The following is a 17466-nucleotide window of genomic DNA, read 5'->3' on the forward strand; positions in this document are numbered from 1 at the left end:
ATCCACATGAACCCAGGAAAGACTTTGTGTGCTATCAACAGCACTTGGGATGAGATGGTGCAGCCTGATAGAGGCTCAGAACCGGCTGGAGATAAGTCCCAGGCACACGCTGGTCTCACAGTCTCTCAAGGGACTGCCCCTGGACAGGATATTTGGAAGTTAGTGCCTTCCAGCTCTGCCTGCAAGGATGTTAGCCCTGCTTCTAGTCAAATCGTGGCAAGAATGACCCTGCAGAGCCCACCCTTACCTTCAGAACAGTGTCATCCGTCAAGGGGTCTTTGCTCCCTCCTTGGCTCTGTGCTGGGGCTGAGTCTCATCTCTGCCTGCAGGTCAGCAAAATCAGCCTGGTAGACCTGGCAGGAAGTGAGCGAGCTGACTCCACTGGTGCGAAGGGCACAAGACTAAAGGTGAGAGCTGGCATGAAGTCCCATTCTGCTGGCAGGGATGCCGTGTCCAGTCCTCTCATCCTCAGCTGTGACGCCTCCTTTCCTTGCCTGGTTCCTTGCCCACTACACTGCCAAAATCCTTGACAGGGTTTTGTTGAAAGCTGCTCAGTGCTCTTGTATCAGGGTCTATGAGTCCCAGTTGGAAGGTGCTGGTTACCCAGTAAGAGCAACTGCTCTCTGCCCACCCTGCACTGGGACTTCCCCATTCCCCTGATGCACTGGGCTTTAACACCATTCTGAAATTACATGAGTGTCTGAGCTTTTCCTCTCTCCACCAGGAAGGAGCAAACATCAACAAGTCCTTGACCACGCTGGGGAAAGTCATCTCTGCCCTAGCCGAAATGGTAGGTAGCTGGAGTGTAGGAGAGCAGCAGCACCATGGGGAATGGGCTCAGCTTAGCAGGGATGGGCTAGCTCTGAGGGATGGATCATCCTGGTTCCAAGGGATGGGCAGATATACCCCAAGCTGTCCCTGGGACTGGGACAAGCTGGGCTGGTGAGGATACCATCTCCACAGGAACCTGTGCCTGCTGCCCTCTGCCTGGGGCTGGGGAGCTGTGGTGGGTGCTAAGGAGGGGAACAGCCCACTGAAACAGTCTTTCTACTTTCTTTACAGGATTCAGGGCCAAACAAGGTAGGTGCTATGGCTGGGCTGGGAAAAGGAAGGTTGGTTTTTAGCACAGCTGGGTGGTAGTGGGTCACAGGGTGATTTGGGTGTGAGGCTCTGCCTGGATCCAAGCCACACTTCTAGAGCCTGAGAGCCCTCAGCATGCTTATTACCCTGTGGCTCTAGGTACCCAGAATAAAAACCCAGCATTAGCTCCCCCTAATGACCTGTGGATTTGAGCAGAGCTGCCTAAGGTCATGGTGGCTGGGCAGAGCCATCCTCCTCCACGTCCCCATGGTTGAGGACCAGCTGTCACCTTCCTTTGGAAGAAAGCAGGCAGTTTGACAGCTCTTCCCTCCACTCTCCATCCCCAGAACAAAAAGAAGAAGAAGACAGATTTCATCCCTTACCGGGACTCAGTGCTGACCTGGCTACTGCGAGAGAACCTGGGTGAGGAAGTGGGTGGGAGATATGGGCTTGGTGGTGGGCATGCCTGCCAGGTGAACGGTGATGCCTGGCGTGGGACCAGCATCTTCCTGATGGAGGTGTATCTCTTCGGGCAGGGGGCAACTCCAGGACAGCCATGGTCGCTGCTCTCAGTCCTGCTGACATCAACTACGATGAGACCCTCAGCACTCTCAGGTAGGAAGAATTATCATTGTACCTCCACAGTGGTAAAGGGTAGGGGTGGTCTATGAAACCCAGGCACTGCCACATGCTCTCCTCACCTCTGTGGCATCCCTGGCTGGCGAGTGGGGAACCTGCAACCTCAGGCAAGAGCCCAAAGGCTTGTCCTGGTGCTGGGATCCTCCAGAGGATCACATGCTGGAGGGACTTGGCAGCACTCCTGCTTGCCCAGCAGGTGGGAGTTTGCCCTGCTTCTGCTGCTGCTCAGGGCTCTGCCCTTCCCTAGGTACGCTGACCGTGCAAAGCAGATCCGCTGCAATGCTGTCATTAATGAGGACCCCAACAACAAGCTCATCCGGGAGCTGAAGGATGAGGTGGCACGCCTGCGTGACCTTCTCTACGCCCAGGGCCTTGGGGACATCATTGACAGTAGGTACCACCCGGTGCTCCCTGGCAATGGCTCCAGACAGCAGGCTGGAGTCCCCCCTGCCTGCGGGGCCAGCATCCCTGCAGCTGCCCCGCATCCTGCTCTGCTGGCCACGTGGCAGCATCATGCTGCCCATGTGTGTCTGGGGTGCTTCTGGAGAGCCCCTATGTGCACATTTGCAACCCCCATACCACTCCTGTAAGCAGGAAGAGCTGCTTTATACCAGCAGATCTCCCCTTCTCCCCTTCCCCCTCCTGTCTTCAGCATCCCATGCCAGGCAGAGGTTCATGGGGCTGTACCTGCCTGTGGCCACTCCTCTGTGTGTTTTCAGATATCCTACTGAGATGAACCCACTCTTGTTCTGTTCTCACTGTCTTACTCCTGCTCCCTGCCCTCTCTCTCTTTCTTAGCCCATCCTGCTGCAGGAGGATCCAAATGTGTGTATTCCCCATCACTGGTACTCTCTGTTGCTTCATAGCTTTTGGGAGGTGTAGGCTGCGCCTGGGGGCACCTATGCAGCATGGGGAAGGGCTTCCGTAGCCAGCCCCAGCTGATCATGGAATTAACTAGTTTGGAAAAGACCGTTAAGATCATCAAATCCAGCTGTTACTTGCCTACAGGCTGGCTGTCTCCAGGGAGCAGGCAAAGGGGATGGTGGCAGTCATGGTTAGCACCTGGGCTGAGCATAGTGCTTGGACGGACCAGCATCTTCCCCCTCTGCTGTGCTTAAGGCCTGATCCCCGTGGGGACTCCTTCCTCCTTACTGTCATGAGGATTTCTGTCGCTGCTGCTGCTTCTGCTGACACTGAGGCTCTTTGGGACTGGAGCCCAGCACAGTGCTTGGGTGGGCTGGTAGGGTGCTCTCCTGATAGAGGGATGCGTGGTGATGGCCAGTAGGTTTTTGCCTGTGGATAAGCACTATCTCCCCATCCAACCCTGGGCCAGGCAGTGCAGCCAGACTACGGTGAGTCCACTAGGAGATGGGGACCTGCCCCCTCCCCTCCTGGCTCAGCTTCCCCAGACACAGGCTGATAGAGATGGCTGGCCAAACTACACCTGATAACCTGTGCCATGCCTGCCTCTGGTACAGCGTGCTGAGCCCCTGCAATTGGAGACTAGAGGAGCATCTCCTTATGCCTGGGTCCCTTTGCCACAGGGTCTGATGGCAGCTGATTGCCAGTGCCTGTAATGGGAGTGTTGCCACCTTGCTCTCATTTTTCTTTCTCTGGATGCCTGGCCAGGGTCATGTTCCAACATGCCAGGGATTGGACTCTGCCAGGAAGGGGGGATCCCACGGCTTCTCCTGTTCCATCCTCTGGACCCTTTTGTAGGGCATAAGGCCACCAACTCTCCTGCCCTTCCTTTCTCATTCCCTGCCACCGGATCCAGCTAATCTGGGGCAGCTGGACAAGGAAAATCATCTGTGCTGTGTCAGCGGGGGAGGACAAGAGGGACAGTGGCACTCTTGGGAGGGAGGTTGATAATAGACCTGATGGCTGCCGGATCTGGTGTTGCCAAAAAGCATTTACAAGAGTCTAGGAAGTCTCCAGGGCTGTTGTTGGGAGGCTGCCTGGGCTGGGGGAGACATGCATATGCCCTTACTCTGCTGCTGCCTATGCTGCTGTGCTGTTGCATGTGCTTTTTCCTTGTAATTCCTGGCTTTTTTCTCAATGCATCCAGCCACTTTTTTTTTTTCCCAACAGCTTTTCTTGTCTCTGTCTTTCTCTTTCTCTCTCTCTTCCTGTCCGTGTGTCTTTCCCTGGCCCATCCCTCCTTCCTCACCCGTAGATGTGTCCGACTTTGAGAACAATAATGATGCTAGAGGGACAGAGCTGAGTCACCGCCATGACAATCTCTCCACAGTGACCAATGCCATCGCTGGGATCAGCCCCTCTTCGTCCCTGTCAGCCTTGTCCAGCCGTGCAGCCTCTGTCGCCAGCCTCCATGAACGCATCATGTTTGCTCCAGGCAGTGAGGAGGCAATCGAAAGGCTCAAGGTAAGAGACTGGTGTCCAGCACTGTGGAGGCCTCAGCAAAATGTTCTTGCACTCAGGCTTGTGAAGGGCGCCCGATATTTTCTGGAAACCCATTTGAGAATGTTCATGAGAAGCAATGCTCGGGTGTGCTCTTGCAGAGCAGACAGACCCAGAGTTGCCCGGTGTTCTGGATTTCCAGATGGGAGAGGACTTGGCATGGTAGGGTGCTGCTGTCTTCCCTGTGGGGTGACTGCTGCCTTTGCCCTGTGGGATGGGCACTCCTGACTTGGGATGGGTATTCCTGGCTCAGCATGGCAGAAGAGCAGACTGGCAGCAAGGGGATGGAGAGGCTGGTCTTTGTTCCTTTTTGAGGATGGGGATGATGGAAAGATGTGGGTGAATGTTGCTGTGGCTCCTGTAAACCAGCCTGAAACTTGGACCAGTGTCCCACTGCGGCATGCTGGCCAGAGCCAGGCAGAGCAGGAAGGTGTGCTGCCTGGAGGATGTCCTAACCCCTGATAACCCTCTGCTTGCCAGGAAACGGAGAAGATTATTGCAGAGCTGAATGAGACATGGGAGGAGAAGCTGCGTAGGACAGAAGCAATCCGGATGGAAAGGTGGGTGGGTTGGACTGGGATGGGATTGCAAGGGATGGCATGGGGTGGGGGTCCTCAGGCATCTCCCCTCCTCCCTTCTTGGGGCACTTGGCAACTTGACTGTCTGGCTGTACCTGGGCACACCAGTGTCCACCACATTAGCCTCTACAAACATTGTCTGCTCTGAGAAACCCTCCTGAGACATGAAAAGAGCTGAAGCAAGCCCTACAGCTGTGATCTATGGGGCAATCCCATGAGCTCAGGTCCTGTCCTGGGCTTGTCTAGAGCGGGCTCCAGGGACTCATGGGGCTTTGACAGGCTCTTTTTTCCCTTGCTCCTTCAGGGAAGCGTTGCTTGCCGAAATGGGGGTGGCCATGAGGGAGGATGGAGGCACCTTGGGTGTTTTCTCTCCTAAGAAGGTAGGATCATCTTAATCTCTTCTTCCTGGCAAACAAGGGCTGATTTGTAACCCCACAGCCCCTTCCAACCTGCCCTGTCACTGCTGGCCAGCCCCAAATATTTTGCTAGCCTTTCCTCCGAAACCAATGGGGGAAATCACAGTGTTGACTCTGCTGGGTACGAACATCATTAGAAACACATGGCTAAACGTACAGCTCTCATTGCCTGGATGTTGTGTCTGCTCAAGTGGGGCTTTGCTGTGTTGGACTTCAGTGTTAGCTTACAAAAATCCATACTTTGGGGTATTTGAAATTGCTGCCCCTGAAACTGGCAAGTCCTTGTTGACAAATGTGGGTGCAGAAATATTCTGTACTCTTTACTGCTTGTAGCATGCTGGAAGGTATTTTCTAAGCAAATACCGGCCATGCCCCGAAGAGTTTGTGTACCAGTGAACCCTGCCAAGCACCAGTTACAGCACATTGCTGCCCCTTGCTCGTCTGCGTAACCATCGTGTGGCCAGACACCTTAGTAGATGTGCGTGTCCCCAGCTGAGGTGGTGACACTCGGTGATGAAGGCTTCAGGACCTTCCCCTTGCCTGCCTTGGTGTGGCTTTGAGGACAAATCTCTACCCTCTTATCTTTGTTTCTCATTCTTGTTTCAGCTGCTGCTTGTCAGGACCCCAGACCTTTGCATACAAAGCATGGGGGTTTATTCCCCAAAGCAAGTTAGTCTGGGAGGTGGGGTTTTGCTGTGGTGGTCTTGGTTCCTCCTTGCTCTTCAGCTGTCTGGGAGGTGGAAACTCCTCTGGCTATTCCGGTGGCTGGCGAGGAAAGTTAGCATTGATAGCATGCAAAATTCCATTTTAATAAGGGCAAAGCGGGGCAGGACTTCATTGTCCTGCTCTATGCCACCGCTGGGGTGGTTATGTCTCCAAGGAGCCCAGTGGAAGGTAGAGCATCTAGCCTTCTGCTAGCCAGCCTCACCATTCTGGAAAAAAACTGTAAGCTGAAGGAATCTCAGGCCCTGGGGCTGTGTGTCTCCCCAAGAGGGGCCTGAGGTTAAATGTTACAGCCAACTTAGTCCTGTCAGCCACCATGGAGAAGAGCCTGCATTTCCCTTGACCTCCAGTTCTTCTGCACTATTTGGAGTGAGTCTCTCCTATCAGCCAGGGTTTGTAGCACTGTTGTGAAGGGGAAACCTCTGTCTGCCTGCCAGGTGTCAGTGGGCGGATAAGGTGTTTCTTACGGTCTCTTCTTATTTCTGGGAAACTCAGAACTTCACCTACTGATGCTCCCAGGACTTTTCCTGTTGCCTGAAGGTGCAATCTCAGCAGCTCATGATGGGGTGAGCCAAGCTAGCTGCAGCCAGAGAGACCTGTGGTTGGGGGAGAAACCTCCTCTTGTTAAGAGCAAAGTGGTTTGTGATCCAATGGAAGAAAGTGATGGAGGGAACTGTTAGGAAGGAGACCAGGGTGTTAAATTCAGCATGAAGATATGGCTTCAGGTCTCTACTACTTCTGGTTGAACATCTGGTCTGGGACCTGCTCTTTTGAGTGCTTCATGTGTCCTTGTGCCATCAGTGGAGGAAAACAGGCACTTTTAGCTCCTCTCATCCTAAACCAACCTCTGCATGGGACATGTCTCTGCCTCAGCCACACTGTCCACAGCACAGCTGGATGTTATGGTGAGGTAAGGGCCTGTGGACACACAGTGCAGGCGAGCAGGGTCCTGCCCCAGGAGACACTAAGCCATATCAGCGGCTCCCCATGGGAATTGTTTGGCTTCATGCTGGGCCTATTTGGAACATAAGTTTCCAAAGGCAGCTGGGAAAAGGGTGTCCAGGGCTCAGCCCTTTGAGGAGGAAAGTAAGGAGGCATGTGGAGGCAGGTCATCCTCATCCCAGCTGCTTGGTTCACTTTGGTCCCCTTGAAAAGTACCTGCCTCGCATGCTGTCCTGGGGCTGCAGACAGCAGGAGAGCCCATACTAGGGGCAGCGTGAGGTCCTTTGGGAGCATCCCTCAGCATCTGGATAGACAAGGCGTACCGGTGTGACTCCTTGTTTATCTCTCCCAGACACCCCACTTGGTCAACCTGAATGAGGACCCGCTCATGTCTGAGTGTCTTCTCTACTACATCAAGGATGGGATAACAAGGTGAGGGCCAGGTCCTGTGGAGCAGTGGGAACCTAGCCTACATCTTGGTGCCTGACTTGCTGGGTGGGCAGCTGGGTGACAGCTGTCCCCAGGCTGGGCACCATTCTCAGGCCATCCCCAAAGTGCCATAGCCATGTGGGAAAAACATATTTGAGTATAATCTTGTTAGGGATGTTGGTCCTGCTGTGTACCAAGGGCTGCTCCTGTCAATCCCAAGGATGGTTTTGGGGGGAGGCCCTGGGAGGGGCTGCTTTAAGGAAGATTCAGGCTTGGGTTTCTCCCTGGCAGGGTTGGCCGGGAAGATGCCGAGAAGAGGCAGGACATCGTTCTCAGCGGGCACTTCATTAAGGAAGAGCACTGCCTTTTCCGCAGTGACAACAAAACCAGTGGTGAAGGTATTCCTTGTCTGGAGGGGCTCCACCTCCCCACAGACCCTAATCCCTCTGCATGTCCCCAGAACCTGGCCACAGGCAGTGGTCCTGCCCTCCTCAGACTAGGGGGCCAATCCTGCATAGCCGTGGCCTCTCCATACTTTCAGAGTGAGACCTAGCTGGGAGGGAAGCTCATGCAAGGCATGTGGAAGCTGCCATGGTAAGCAAGCCAAAGAGATCAGGGTGGGACAGAAGAGCAGACCATAGCAGAGAAGGAGCAAAGACCACACCACAAACCAGCAGGAACTTGAGGGTGAAAGGGCTTTGGGAGACAAGCCTGGGGAGGCTGGAAATGCATGCTGGAGGCTCTTATCTCCTCTCACATCCAGTCTCCAGCTGCTTTTAGTCGTTGGGACTGCTCTGATTAACCCAAGGGTGGCCAAGCCCTGTTGGTTGCCTGGGGTGTGAGTGCTGCCAGTGGGTACCCTGGTGTCCCCTTACTTCATGCCTGGGGTGCTGGCTGGGGCAGCTTACCCTTTCTGAGCCTGCAGGAGCTGTGGAATAAGGGACGCAGGATTTATCCCTCTACTTCCAACTTATCTTTTGTTCCTCTTTTCCCCTCTGGCTGTTTCTCCAGTAATAGTGACCCTGGAGCCCTGTGAAGGTGCTGACACTTACGTGAATGGCAAAAAGGTGACGGAGCCCAGCATCCTGCGCTCAGGTGGGTCCCCACAGCTGGCATGCCAGCATTGCTCTAACCCACCTCCCTCTGTCTCACAGGGGCCCTGCACTAAACCCATGCCCTTTCTCCCCTCATGCATCCCTGTAGGAAACCGCATCATCATGGGGAAGAGCCATGTCTTCCGCTTCAACCACCCCGAGCAGGCTCGGCAGGAGCGGGAGCGGACCCCGTGTGCCGAGACCCCAGCTGAGCCTGTAGACTGGGCTTTCGCCCAAAGAGAGCTGCTGGAGAAGCAGGGCATCGACATGAAGCAGGAGATGGAGCAGAGGTGAGGGCACAGGGGTTGCGGTAATGAGGAGTCGGGTATCCACCTCCAGGTTGGTCATACTCCTTCTCCATTCCTCTCAGGCTCCAGGAACTGGAGGACCAGTACCGGAGGGAGCGGGAGGAGGCAAACTACCTTCTTGAGCAGCAAAGGCTGGTAGGTGTCCAGGATCTTGCTCCTTCTTAGGCTCTTCAGGCATGTCTGAATTCATGGAAGATGTTTGCAAGGGTTGGTTCTGAGTGTCCTAAAAATAAGGGCAAACCTGTTGTTCCTGGGGTTGTCCCCATAAACACGGATCCAGAGGAGGAAGGATGCCAGGTTCCTCTGGGGCGGGGAGCAGGGGGAGAAGCACTATGTGGCTGCATGGAAGGAGGTCACACCTTGTGGGCTGCATCATCCCTCTCCCTGCTTCCCCCAGGACTATGAGAGCAAATTGGAGGCTTTGCAGAAGCAGATGGACTCTAGGTATTACCCTGAGGCAAATGAGGAAGAAGAAGAACCTGAGGATGAAGGTAAGGGCTATGTGCCGCCACAGGGTTTTGATGCTTTCTGCAGAAGAGTGGACTGTGGGTCCCCTGGGCACCTCTGTGCCAATATGCTCCCTCCCAGTGGTGGGGTGACTGTCCCTCTGTGCCCCCACAGTGCAGTGGACGGAGCGGGAGTTTGAGCTGGCCCTCTGGGCCTTTAGGAAGTGGAAGTGGTACCAATTCACCTCCCTCCGTGACCTGCTCTGGGGCAATGCCATCTTCCTCAAGGAAGCCAATGCCATCAGTGTGGAGCTGAAGAAGAAGGTGGGTGCCTGGAGCTCCTCTCTGGCTTGCTGCAGCACCAATGGCAGAAGCCAGAAGCATGGGCAGCTAGGGAAATGCTGAGGAAGAGCTTACTGCTCCTGGAGCTTGCTGTACTCACAGGTGGCTCACTGTCTCCCTCTACCCCTCTTCAGGTCCAGTTCCAGTTTGTTCTCCTCACGGACACGCTGTACTCACCTCTCCCTCCTGACCTGCTGCCTCCTGATGCTGCCAAAGACCGGGAGAAGCGGCCATTCCCCCGGACCATCGTGGCTGTAGAGGTGCAGGACCAGAAGAACGGGGCAACGCATTACTGGACCCTGGAGAAGCTGAGGTGGGTGAATGATGCCCACACCAGGGAGGGCTTGGATGGCTTCAGCCCGGTTTATCACTGCTGCCCACTGCATTCCCCTCTGCCTGCAGGCAACGCCTGGACCTGATGCGTGAAATGTATGACCGTGCAGCAGAAGTGCCTTCCAGTGTCATTGACGACTGTGACAACGTGGTGACTGGCGGAGATCCTTTCTATGACCGCTTTCCCTGGTTCAGGCTGGTGGGCAGGTGAGCACTTCTGCTCCTTGTTAAGCACAGCTGGGACCCGCAGGCAGCCTGCAGGAGGAAGCGCTGCTGGCATTCACCTCTCTGGGGCTGTGCGCTGGAAGGATGTGTTGTCCCCACACAATGGTGGTCGGGGCCCATACTGTCTGCGATGGCTCTCCTCCGCGTTGGCTGCTGGGACCCCGAGGGACCTGCAAGCCCCTGACAATGCTCCTGCTGCCTGCCCTAACCCAGTGCTGTGAGACATGGGCTCTTGGCTTGCTGACAGCGGGAGGTGGGGGACCCGCAACTGTCCAGCAGGCCAAGAGCCTGTGTTGTTGTGACCTCTGCGAACATGAGCACGTGTTGGTGTTGAGTATCTGTCTGTCTGGTATGTGCCGCGTGTCTCACTGCACCTCCCGCATGCTGGTTAGAAGGGTGCCGTGCCAGCAACAACGATGGGCTACCCTGGAGAGTGGGTCTGCCTTGGCGGGCAGGGGGAGCAGGGGGCTGAGCCGCATGCACGTGGAGAGATTCCCTTTGGTGGCAGGGGTGGCAGCGAGCCTCAACAAGGGGAATCCCCACAGTTTGCACCAGTTCCTTGGCTCACTCTTTTCTCCACCCTTTATAGCTGACGGTGGTTGGTGGCTTCCTTTTGGAGACACACTGGATGGGCAGGTCTTCCTGACGTCCCTTGCTTTAAGCAGAAAAACCCACTCACCCCAAAACCTAACCAGGAGAAAAACAAAACGACCTAGAAAAAAACCCAAAATTCCTTTTCTTGCTCTCTCTGTTTGGAACAGCTGGTGTTAACCTGTCTTCTATCTTGTTGTACTAACCTTAGTTCAGATATCTCTGGCTGCAACAGCTCTCCTCTTTTCAACACATGCATGAGCGAGCGCATGGCTGATCTCACCCCCTCCCCTACCTTCTCGAACCCCGACTCCGACATCACCGAGCCTGCTGACGAGCAGCACCAGGGGCAGGAGGAGGAGGAGGAGGAGGCGGAGGACCTGGAGGAAGACATCTTTCCGGAGTGCCCACTGTGTGATGGCCGGGATCCGTTTTACGACCGCTCCCCCCTGTTCAGTTTAGTAGGAAGGTTGGTGAGGTTTTAGGAGAGCATGCCGGGAAGGAACTAGCTCTTTCGCATGAGAGAACTGCTTTCGGACATGACTCCCACCTCCAAGGAGTGCTGGAGGTGCAGGGGGTGGGTGGCCAGCTGTCCGGGATTGCTGCCAAGCCTGGGGCACCCAATGGGGCAACAAGTTGCCCACCGAGGTAGGGCTGTGACAAGCATTGAAGCAGTAGGGGAGAGCAGGAGGAGTCAGATAACATCAACTCCACTGGAGACCCTCTAGGCAGGTTCCTCTTTGGGCAGCCCCCACAAAGGGAAGCTCTCCTGCATCTCTGGCACTGAAGCAGCCAGTAAAGCTGCATGGTGGTCTTGGTCTTGGGTACTTTTGTGGACCTGGCCCAGGGTGACTCCCTGCAGTGCTGCTGGCTGGGGACAAACAGGCATTTTGAAGCCATGCATGCCTCTGGCACTGGCTTGGCCATCTTGGCTAAGTTGGTCAGTGTGACCCCCCCCCCCAGACATGAGGCTTGGATGTCCCCAGGCAGTTGAGGACAAAGCTGATGGGTGAAAGGGTAGACCAGGGTGCAGGAGGGAGAGGAGGACTCTGAAAAGAGGTGTTTTCTCTCACTGCATGTACCCAATGCTTGGCTTGCGGCCATCCCTGCCAACTTGGAACAGGAGATGTTCAGGAAGGCCATGGGGACCTCGGTACAGGCTCCAACTCTTCCTCAGCTCCAGCCAAGAGCAAGAGCTTTGAGTTTTCATACCTGTTGGCCAGGAGATGCCTGTGAGCTCCATCGGTCTTAGCCTATAGAAACTTACCAGCTACCAAATCCAGTCTAGATCTGCCTATCCCCAAGATGGGATGTGGTTGCTGCCAGCTCTGCTCCAGGGTTTTCCCAAGATGATGTGTGCCCAGAGCTCGTCTTGGAGCCTCTGACCCATGCAGGAGCAAGAGGGTGTCATGACAGTGAACCTCTCCCTCTTGGGGCTGTTCCAACTGGGGTGGAGCTGCAGCAGTGGAACTTTCTTCCTTGGTGTGCTAAAGCCAGGCTCAACCCTGCCAGGCAGAGTATGAGCAGTGAGGTGGGGAGGAGCAGGGCCAGTGTAGGCAGAGAGGGCGGAGGTGGGATAAGAGTCCTGCAGCCTCAGACCGAAAGAGCTGGGTTCTTCCCCTTTTTTTTTCCTTTTTCCCTTATTTTAAAAAACAAAACGACCAACACATCAAAAAACCCCCAAACTCTTGGGGGTGCTTCAAAACAACCAAACAAGGCCCTGTGGCAGCAGCCCCACTCCATGCCGGGGACACATTCCCTGGAGCTTGGCGCATTCCGACTTCTTTTGAGTCTGCCCTGGGTTTGGCTCTCCACGCAGCAGCTCCGCCGGCCACATTTCTTGTGAAGTGTGCTTGGATTGGTTTATGATTGGATCCTTGTATTTGATTTTTTCCCCTTTCCTTTTTTTTTCCTTTAAGGTTTTTGGTTTGGTTTATTTTGGTTTGGTTTGGTTTTGGTTTTTTTTAGCTGCTGGCTCTGTCTCTCCAAAGCTTTAGCTAAAATTGGGGTTATTTCACTTTTGTCTTCCTTTGGAAAGGCTTTTCTTTGGTCTGAGCATGCCATCTTTGCACCTCACCAATCTTGTGGTTAGTGTCCCTGCCCTCCTTCCTCTAGTGACACACGTGTCCCCCTCCTCCTTCCCTCCCCCTCTTCCCTCCCTCTCTTTCCTCCCCCCTCCACCTCCTTGGCTTCAACACCAGGTGCCCTGCTGTTTCAGGACGGTGGGTGCACCCAGATCCATGCACTTCCAAGACCTATCCATGGCCACAGGGCCACACGAGAAGCCCTGGCCCACTCCAGCCACCTGTCCCTGGTGGCCTCAAAGACACGGAGTGAGATTGCCCCAGCAGGAGACAGTGATGAGGCATCGCCTTTGCTTCAAAACGTGAATCCTTGGAGATGATTTGGGTGGAAAAAGCCTCACGCAGCGGTTGGTAGTCAGTGGGATTCACCAGAGCAAGAGGGAACCTCCAGAGTCTGGGGCTTGGGCTGCAAGTATGGGGCTGAGGCCTCCTGCAAGAGCCCACTGGGCCACCTTTGGGTGCTGTTGGATGTCTGCAATGATGTCTGCAAGGAAGAAAGCACTGCCAGGTGCCTGGAGATGCAGAGAAGCAGAAGTGTCCTGGCTGGCCCCATGACACCTGAAGACACTGCATGTCAAGACGTTGGTGGGTGCCCTGGGGAAGGGTGCCAGGCACCCCGCACCCTCTTGCTGGGAAGAGTAGTTGGCACCACTCAGCAGGGAGCTTGATGCCAAAGGCTATGTAGGTGACTTGTCACTGCTGAGGGCATGGCAGCCACCATCACCAGAGTGCCAGGAGCCAGTTGAAGAGTGAGCCAGCTGGCGGGGAGGTTGAAGAAGGCAGCAAGAGGAGTCAAAACGTGAGAAACAGGGAGCTGCAGCCTGACAGGAGTTGTCAGCAGCAACATGGGGCAGCTGTCACATCATGCTGAGTCCCAATGTGGCCCCTTGCCTGTGATGTGCTGGTGTGAAGCCTGGGGTCCTGAAGCCATACACGAGAAGGGATGGGGTCAGGGGGACACATGCCACCAATGCTGCCAGCCATGTCGTGCAGCAGGGCAAAGCCACCAGCAGTCCGCAACACTGCGGGCAGAGCAGGCTCATCTCTGGAGGCTTCTGGCCTCCAGCCAGGACCTCCCCCTCTCCTCTCCTTCGCACCTGCTGGTCTCTACCTCCCTCATCACCCTCCTTTCCCCCACCCCGCCTTGCCCCTGTCCCCCTCGGTGATTCCGCAGCTGCCCCCAAGCCATGTCGCAGCACCTCCTGCCCTAGTGCTCCAGCTCTCCACCACAGAGAAGGTCCTCTTCCCTCCCAGCTTCACGGTGGCACCAGCGCAGCCCCCCTCCCCTCCCCGCCCGCCACGGAGGTGACAGCCGGAGAGGTAGGCAAGGCCGGTCTGCTTCGTGGTGCTGCCCATGGCGCGCTGCCCGCTGCCTGCCCGCTGCCCGTTCCCGACCTTTCCTGGCTGGCCCTGGCTGCCTTCTCTTTAGTTTTGCTTTGCAGCGCCGTGGTTGCGCCGTGAGCGGTGACCTGGGATCCCAGCCGGCGCCGGCCATGCCACTGCGCCTGGGCACCCGCGGGTGGGAGCAGTGACCGCTCTCCCCCCCCGTGTTGTGTGTCCCTCCCCCCTTCCCCTCACTGGCAGGGCCTTCGTCTACCTGAGCAACCTCCTCTACCCTGTGCCCCTGGTCCACCGCGTGGCCATCGTCAGTGAGAAGGGCGAGGTGAAGGGCTTCCTGCGTGTGGCAGTCCAGGCCATCTCAGGTAGGAGGGGGACCCCCCCCAAACATGTGCCCCTCACATCCCCCACACCCCCCGTGCTGGCTGACCCCCATCCCTCCTCCAGCGGATGAGGAAGCCCCTGACTATGGCTCTGGCGTGCGGCAGTCGGGGACGGCCAAGATATCCTTCGATGACCAGCACTTTGAGAAGGTATGGTGGCAGTTGGCTCTTGGTGGGTGCCTGGGTACCACAGACCTCTTGCCTGCCATGGCAGCACTCCCTCATGGGGACCACCAGGCTCCTAGAGGTGCAGGCATCACCCTGCTCTTGACTGTGTCCTAGGGCAGGTGCTGTGGGGTGGGTAGCTGGAGATGCCGTGCTGCTCAGGGCAGTGATGGGCTGTGTGAGCAGAGCCACCCTGGACAACACCATCATCCCTTAGCCCCACAGTGGAAGGTGTCCCTGACATTGGCAGGGGGGTTGGAACTGGATGATCTTTAAGGTCCCCTCCAACCCAAACCATTCTATGATTCCATGATTCCTGGTGCAGTTCCAGTCAGAGTCATGCCCAGCTGTGGGGATGTCTCGCTCGGGGACCTCCCAGGAGGAGCTGCGCATTGTCGAAGGCCAGGGGCAGGTCAGCGACGTGGGTCCCTCTGCTGATGAGGTCAACAACAATACCTGCACAGGTGAGGGGGTGCTGACAAGTGGCTGGGGAGCAGCCTCCTCTCCTGACACCCAGCCTCTTCCACCCACCTGAGCATCAAAAGCCCATTGCCCTAGTGCAGGGCTGCTGGCAGATGCTGGGGGGTGCGATGCCTCACCTTACTGAGGACTTACTGAGGACCCTTCCCTCCCTGCAGTGACACCAGAGGACCTTCTCTTGGACAGCCCAGAGAAGTCCGTGTCAGAAGGGCCACTGGAGACGGCTCTGGACCACTTGAAGCTGGGCAGCATGTTCACATTCCGCGTGACAGTCTTGCAAGCCTCCAGCATCTCTGCAGAATACGCAGACATCTTCTGCCAGTTCAAGTGAGTCCCCTATGCCCCTCCAGCCCTACATCTCCCACTGTGCTCTGGTCATTGCCTTGGGGTGGTGATGAATGTAGGGGAGCCCCAGAACCTCTGAGCCCTTCAGGGATGGGAGGCAAACCCAAAGGCTGTGGGATGAGCCCATGCACTTGTCTGGTACCTTCTCTGGTTTCTGGAGAAAGACAGGGAGAGGCTCCCACCAGGTTCGAGGGATTCTGTGCCAGCCTAAGGTATTGAGGGGAACTCTTGTCCTAGTCTCTTCCGTCTCTCTCCTCCCTGCTCCAGCACATCCCTATCCCACAGCTCCTGAGTCTTTCCTTCCCTCTGCAGCTTCATCCATCGCCATGACGAGGCCTTTTCAACAGAGCCCTTGAAGAACACAGGACGGGGGCCGCCATTGGGCTTCTATCACGTCCAAAATGTGAGTACCTCTGCCCTGCCCACATCCCCTCACCCCTATGGCTGCTATGATCTCTGCAGGGCTGTTGGCTGGATCTTCTCCCCAGAGAAGATAGTCAGAGCTGCCTAGCTAAGCCAGCCTTAGACAAAGTGGATGTGTGGGGCAAAGAGCAAAAGCCTGCCACCCCAAAAGGCTGGGATTTCACGACAGTGGTCTTTGTGGGAAGAGCATCACTGAGACACAAGGAAGGGGGTGGGTGAGGGTTGCAGGGGATCGGACAGGCTTGCACCCTTCCACTTCCCCAGTGCTGTTGCTGGCTGCATCCCTTTCCCAGCTGAACTGTGCTGTTGATGGCTCTTTCTCTTCTAGATTGCTGTGGAGGTGACCAAATCCTTCATTGAATACATCAAGAGCCAGCCTATTGTATTTGAAGTCTTTGGGCACTACCAGCAGCATCCCTTCCCACCCCTCTGCAAGGATGTCCTGAGGTGGGTGCACCCTGGGCTGCTCCAGCCGCTGGGTGCCACTAGAGCACCTGCTACAGCTGGCTTCCTGGGGACCTGGAAAAGGGGGCTAGGTGGTGGGAGGGGGTGGCCCTGGGGTGTAGATGAGGTTGGCTGGTTCAGGGGTCCTTGTGGATGCTTTAACTGAGACAGTTCTCTCTCCAGCCCACTGAGGCCATCCCGGCGCCACTTGCCCCGTGTGATGCCACTCTCCAAACCAGGTAGGGGATTTGGCCTCATGCTTCTCTGCCCACCCATAGTCCCTGTGCTGGGTACAGTGTCCCCTTCCCTAAGGGAACCAGTTAGGACCCCAGGGCACCACAAAACGTACTGTGGACCAAAATGTACTACCACCAGGGATACCCTAAAGGCCTGCTCCCATTCCTGCATTACCCAGATGATACAAATCCCCCTTCCCACCTCCTGTGGAATCTCAAGGAGGAGGCTACCCACCCTGGATGGCTCAGCAAGGGGTCAGCAAGGTCCCTGAGATGGGGCTGTCCCCCTCTATGCACTCCCTCCTTCCTTGCTGCCACCTCCATGTGTCTTCCTGTGGCCCCTGCCTGCTCTGCCCGTATCCTGCCTGCCATCAGACAGTCCAGATGCCAGCAGCAAGATCACCCTTTAAGCTGTCTTTCCAACTTGCCATAGTGCCTGCAACGAAACTGAGCACCATGACTCGGCCCAGCCCTGGCCCATGCCAGTGCAAGTATGACCTGATGGTCTTCTTTGAGATCTGTGAGCTGGAAGCCAATGGCGAGTAAGTCCTGCTGGAAAGGGGAGTGGGAAGGAGAGGGAGGTGGCACAGTAATTTGGTCAGTGCTTGACACCTCTGCACAGGCTGATGGGGTTCTGTGTCATGCCGTGATCCTCTCTTCCAGCTACATCCCTGCTGTTGTGGACCACCGTGGAGGCATGCCATGCCATGGAACCTTCCTCCTCCACCAGGTACTCCATCCCTGAGATGCTGTTCTGGGTCTAACTCCTGCTAGGAGCTTTGTTAACCTCTATCCATTCTCTCTGGTCTTGCGGGTCTCAGGGCATCCAGAGGAGGATCACTGTCACCTTGGTGCATGAAACAGGCAGCCTCATCCGCTGGAAGGAAGTGCGGGAGCTGGTTGTAGGTAAGCCAAGCTAGGTTGGATAGGCTGTGAGCAACCCCCACCCCACCGAGCTCCCAAGCATCCTCTTGGTCTGTTTCTCACCTGTGTTCCTATGT

General features: G+C 56.0%; 1 protein-coding gene across 1 annotated transcript in view; it reads left to right on the plus strand.

The window, feature by feature from the left end:
- Nucleotides 1-17466, plus strand: part of KIF1A (kinesin family member 1A) — a 41137-nt gene that overhangs the window by 12321 nt on the left and 11350 nt on the right. The window contains exons 8-37 of the mRNA XM_061451737.1: nucleotides 330-407; nucleotides 725-790; nucleotides 1063-1080; nucleotides 1428-1503; nucleotides 1617-1695; nucleotides 1967-2109; nucleotides 2518-2544; nucleotides 3896-4104; nucleotides 4621-4700; nucleotides 5023-5098; nucleotides 7152-7231; nucleotides 7520-7626; nucleotides 8240-8323; nucleotides 8432-8612; nucleotides 8693-8765; nucleotides 9028-9121; nucleotides 9252-9400; nucleotides 9553-9731; nucleotides 9821-9958; nucleotides 10779-11036; nucleotides 14236-14354; nucleotides 14437-14522; nucleotides 14863-15001; nucleotides 15176-15344; nucleotides 15675-15765; nucleotides 16114-16232; nucleotides 16413-16468; nucleotides 16899-17007; nucleotides 17129-17195; nucleotides 17287-17371. Coding sequence (XP_061307721.1) covers nucleotides 330-407; nucleotides 725-790; nucleotides 1063-1080; nucleotides 1428-1503; nucleotides 1617-1695; nucleotides 1967-2109; nucleotides 2518-2544; nucleotides 3896-4104; nucleotides 4621-4700; nucleotides 5023-5098; nucleotides 7152-7231; nucleotides 7520-7626; nucleotides 8240-8323; nucleotides 8432-8612; nucleotides 8693-8765; nucleotides 9028-9121; nucleotides 9252-9400; nucleotides 9553-9731; nucleotides 9821-9958; nucleotides 10779-11036; nucleotides 14236-14354; nucleotides 14437-14522; nucleotides 14863-15001; nucleotides 15176-15344; nucleotides 15675-15765; nucleotides 16114-16232; nucleotides 16413-16468; nucleotides 16899-17007; nucleotides 17129-17195; nucleotides 17287-17371 — 3235 coding nt within the window. The remainder of the gene's footprint in view (nucleotides 1-329; nucleotides 408-724; nucleotides 791-1062; nucleotides 1081-1427; nucleotides 1504-1616; nucleotides 1696-1966; nucleotides 2110-2517; nucleotides 2545-3895; nucleotides 4105-4620; nucleotides 4701-5022; nucleotides 5099-7151; nucleotides 7232-7519; nucleotides 7627-8239; nucleotides 8324-8431; nucleotides 8613-8692; nucleotides 8766-9027; nucleotides 9122-9251; nucleotides 9401-9552; nucleotides 9732-9820; nucleotides 9959-10778; nucleotides 11037-14235; nucleotides 14355-14436; nucleotides 14523-14862; nucleotides 15002-15175; nucleotides 15345-15674; nucleotides 15766-16113; nucleotides 16233-16412; nucleotides 16469-16898; nucleotides 17008-17128; nucleotides 17196-17286; nucleotides 17372-17466) is intronic.

The sequence above is a fragment of the Pezoporus flaviventris genome, unplaced genomic scaffold, assembly GCF_033815535.1.
Source record: "Pezoporus flaviventris isolate CSIRO_AGI_PZ_B2104156 unplaced genomic scaffold, CSIRO_AGI_Pfla_v1 ptg000013l, whole genome shotgun sequence".
NCBI classification, from domain to species: domain Eukaryota; kingdom Metazoa; phylum Chordata; class Aves; order Psittaciformes; family Psittacidae; genus Pezoporus; species Pezoporus flaviventris.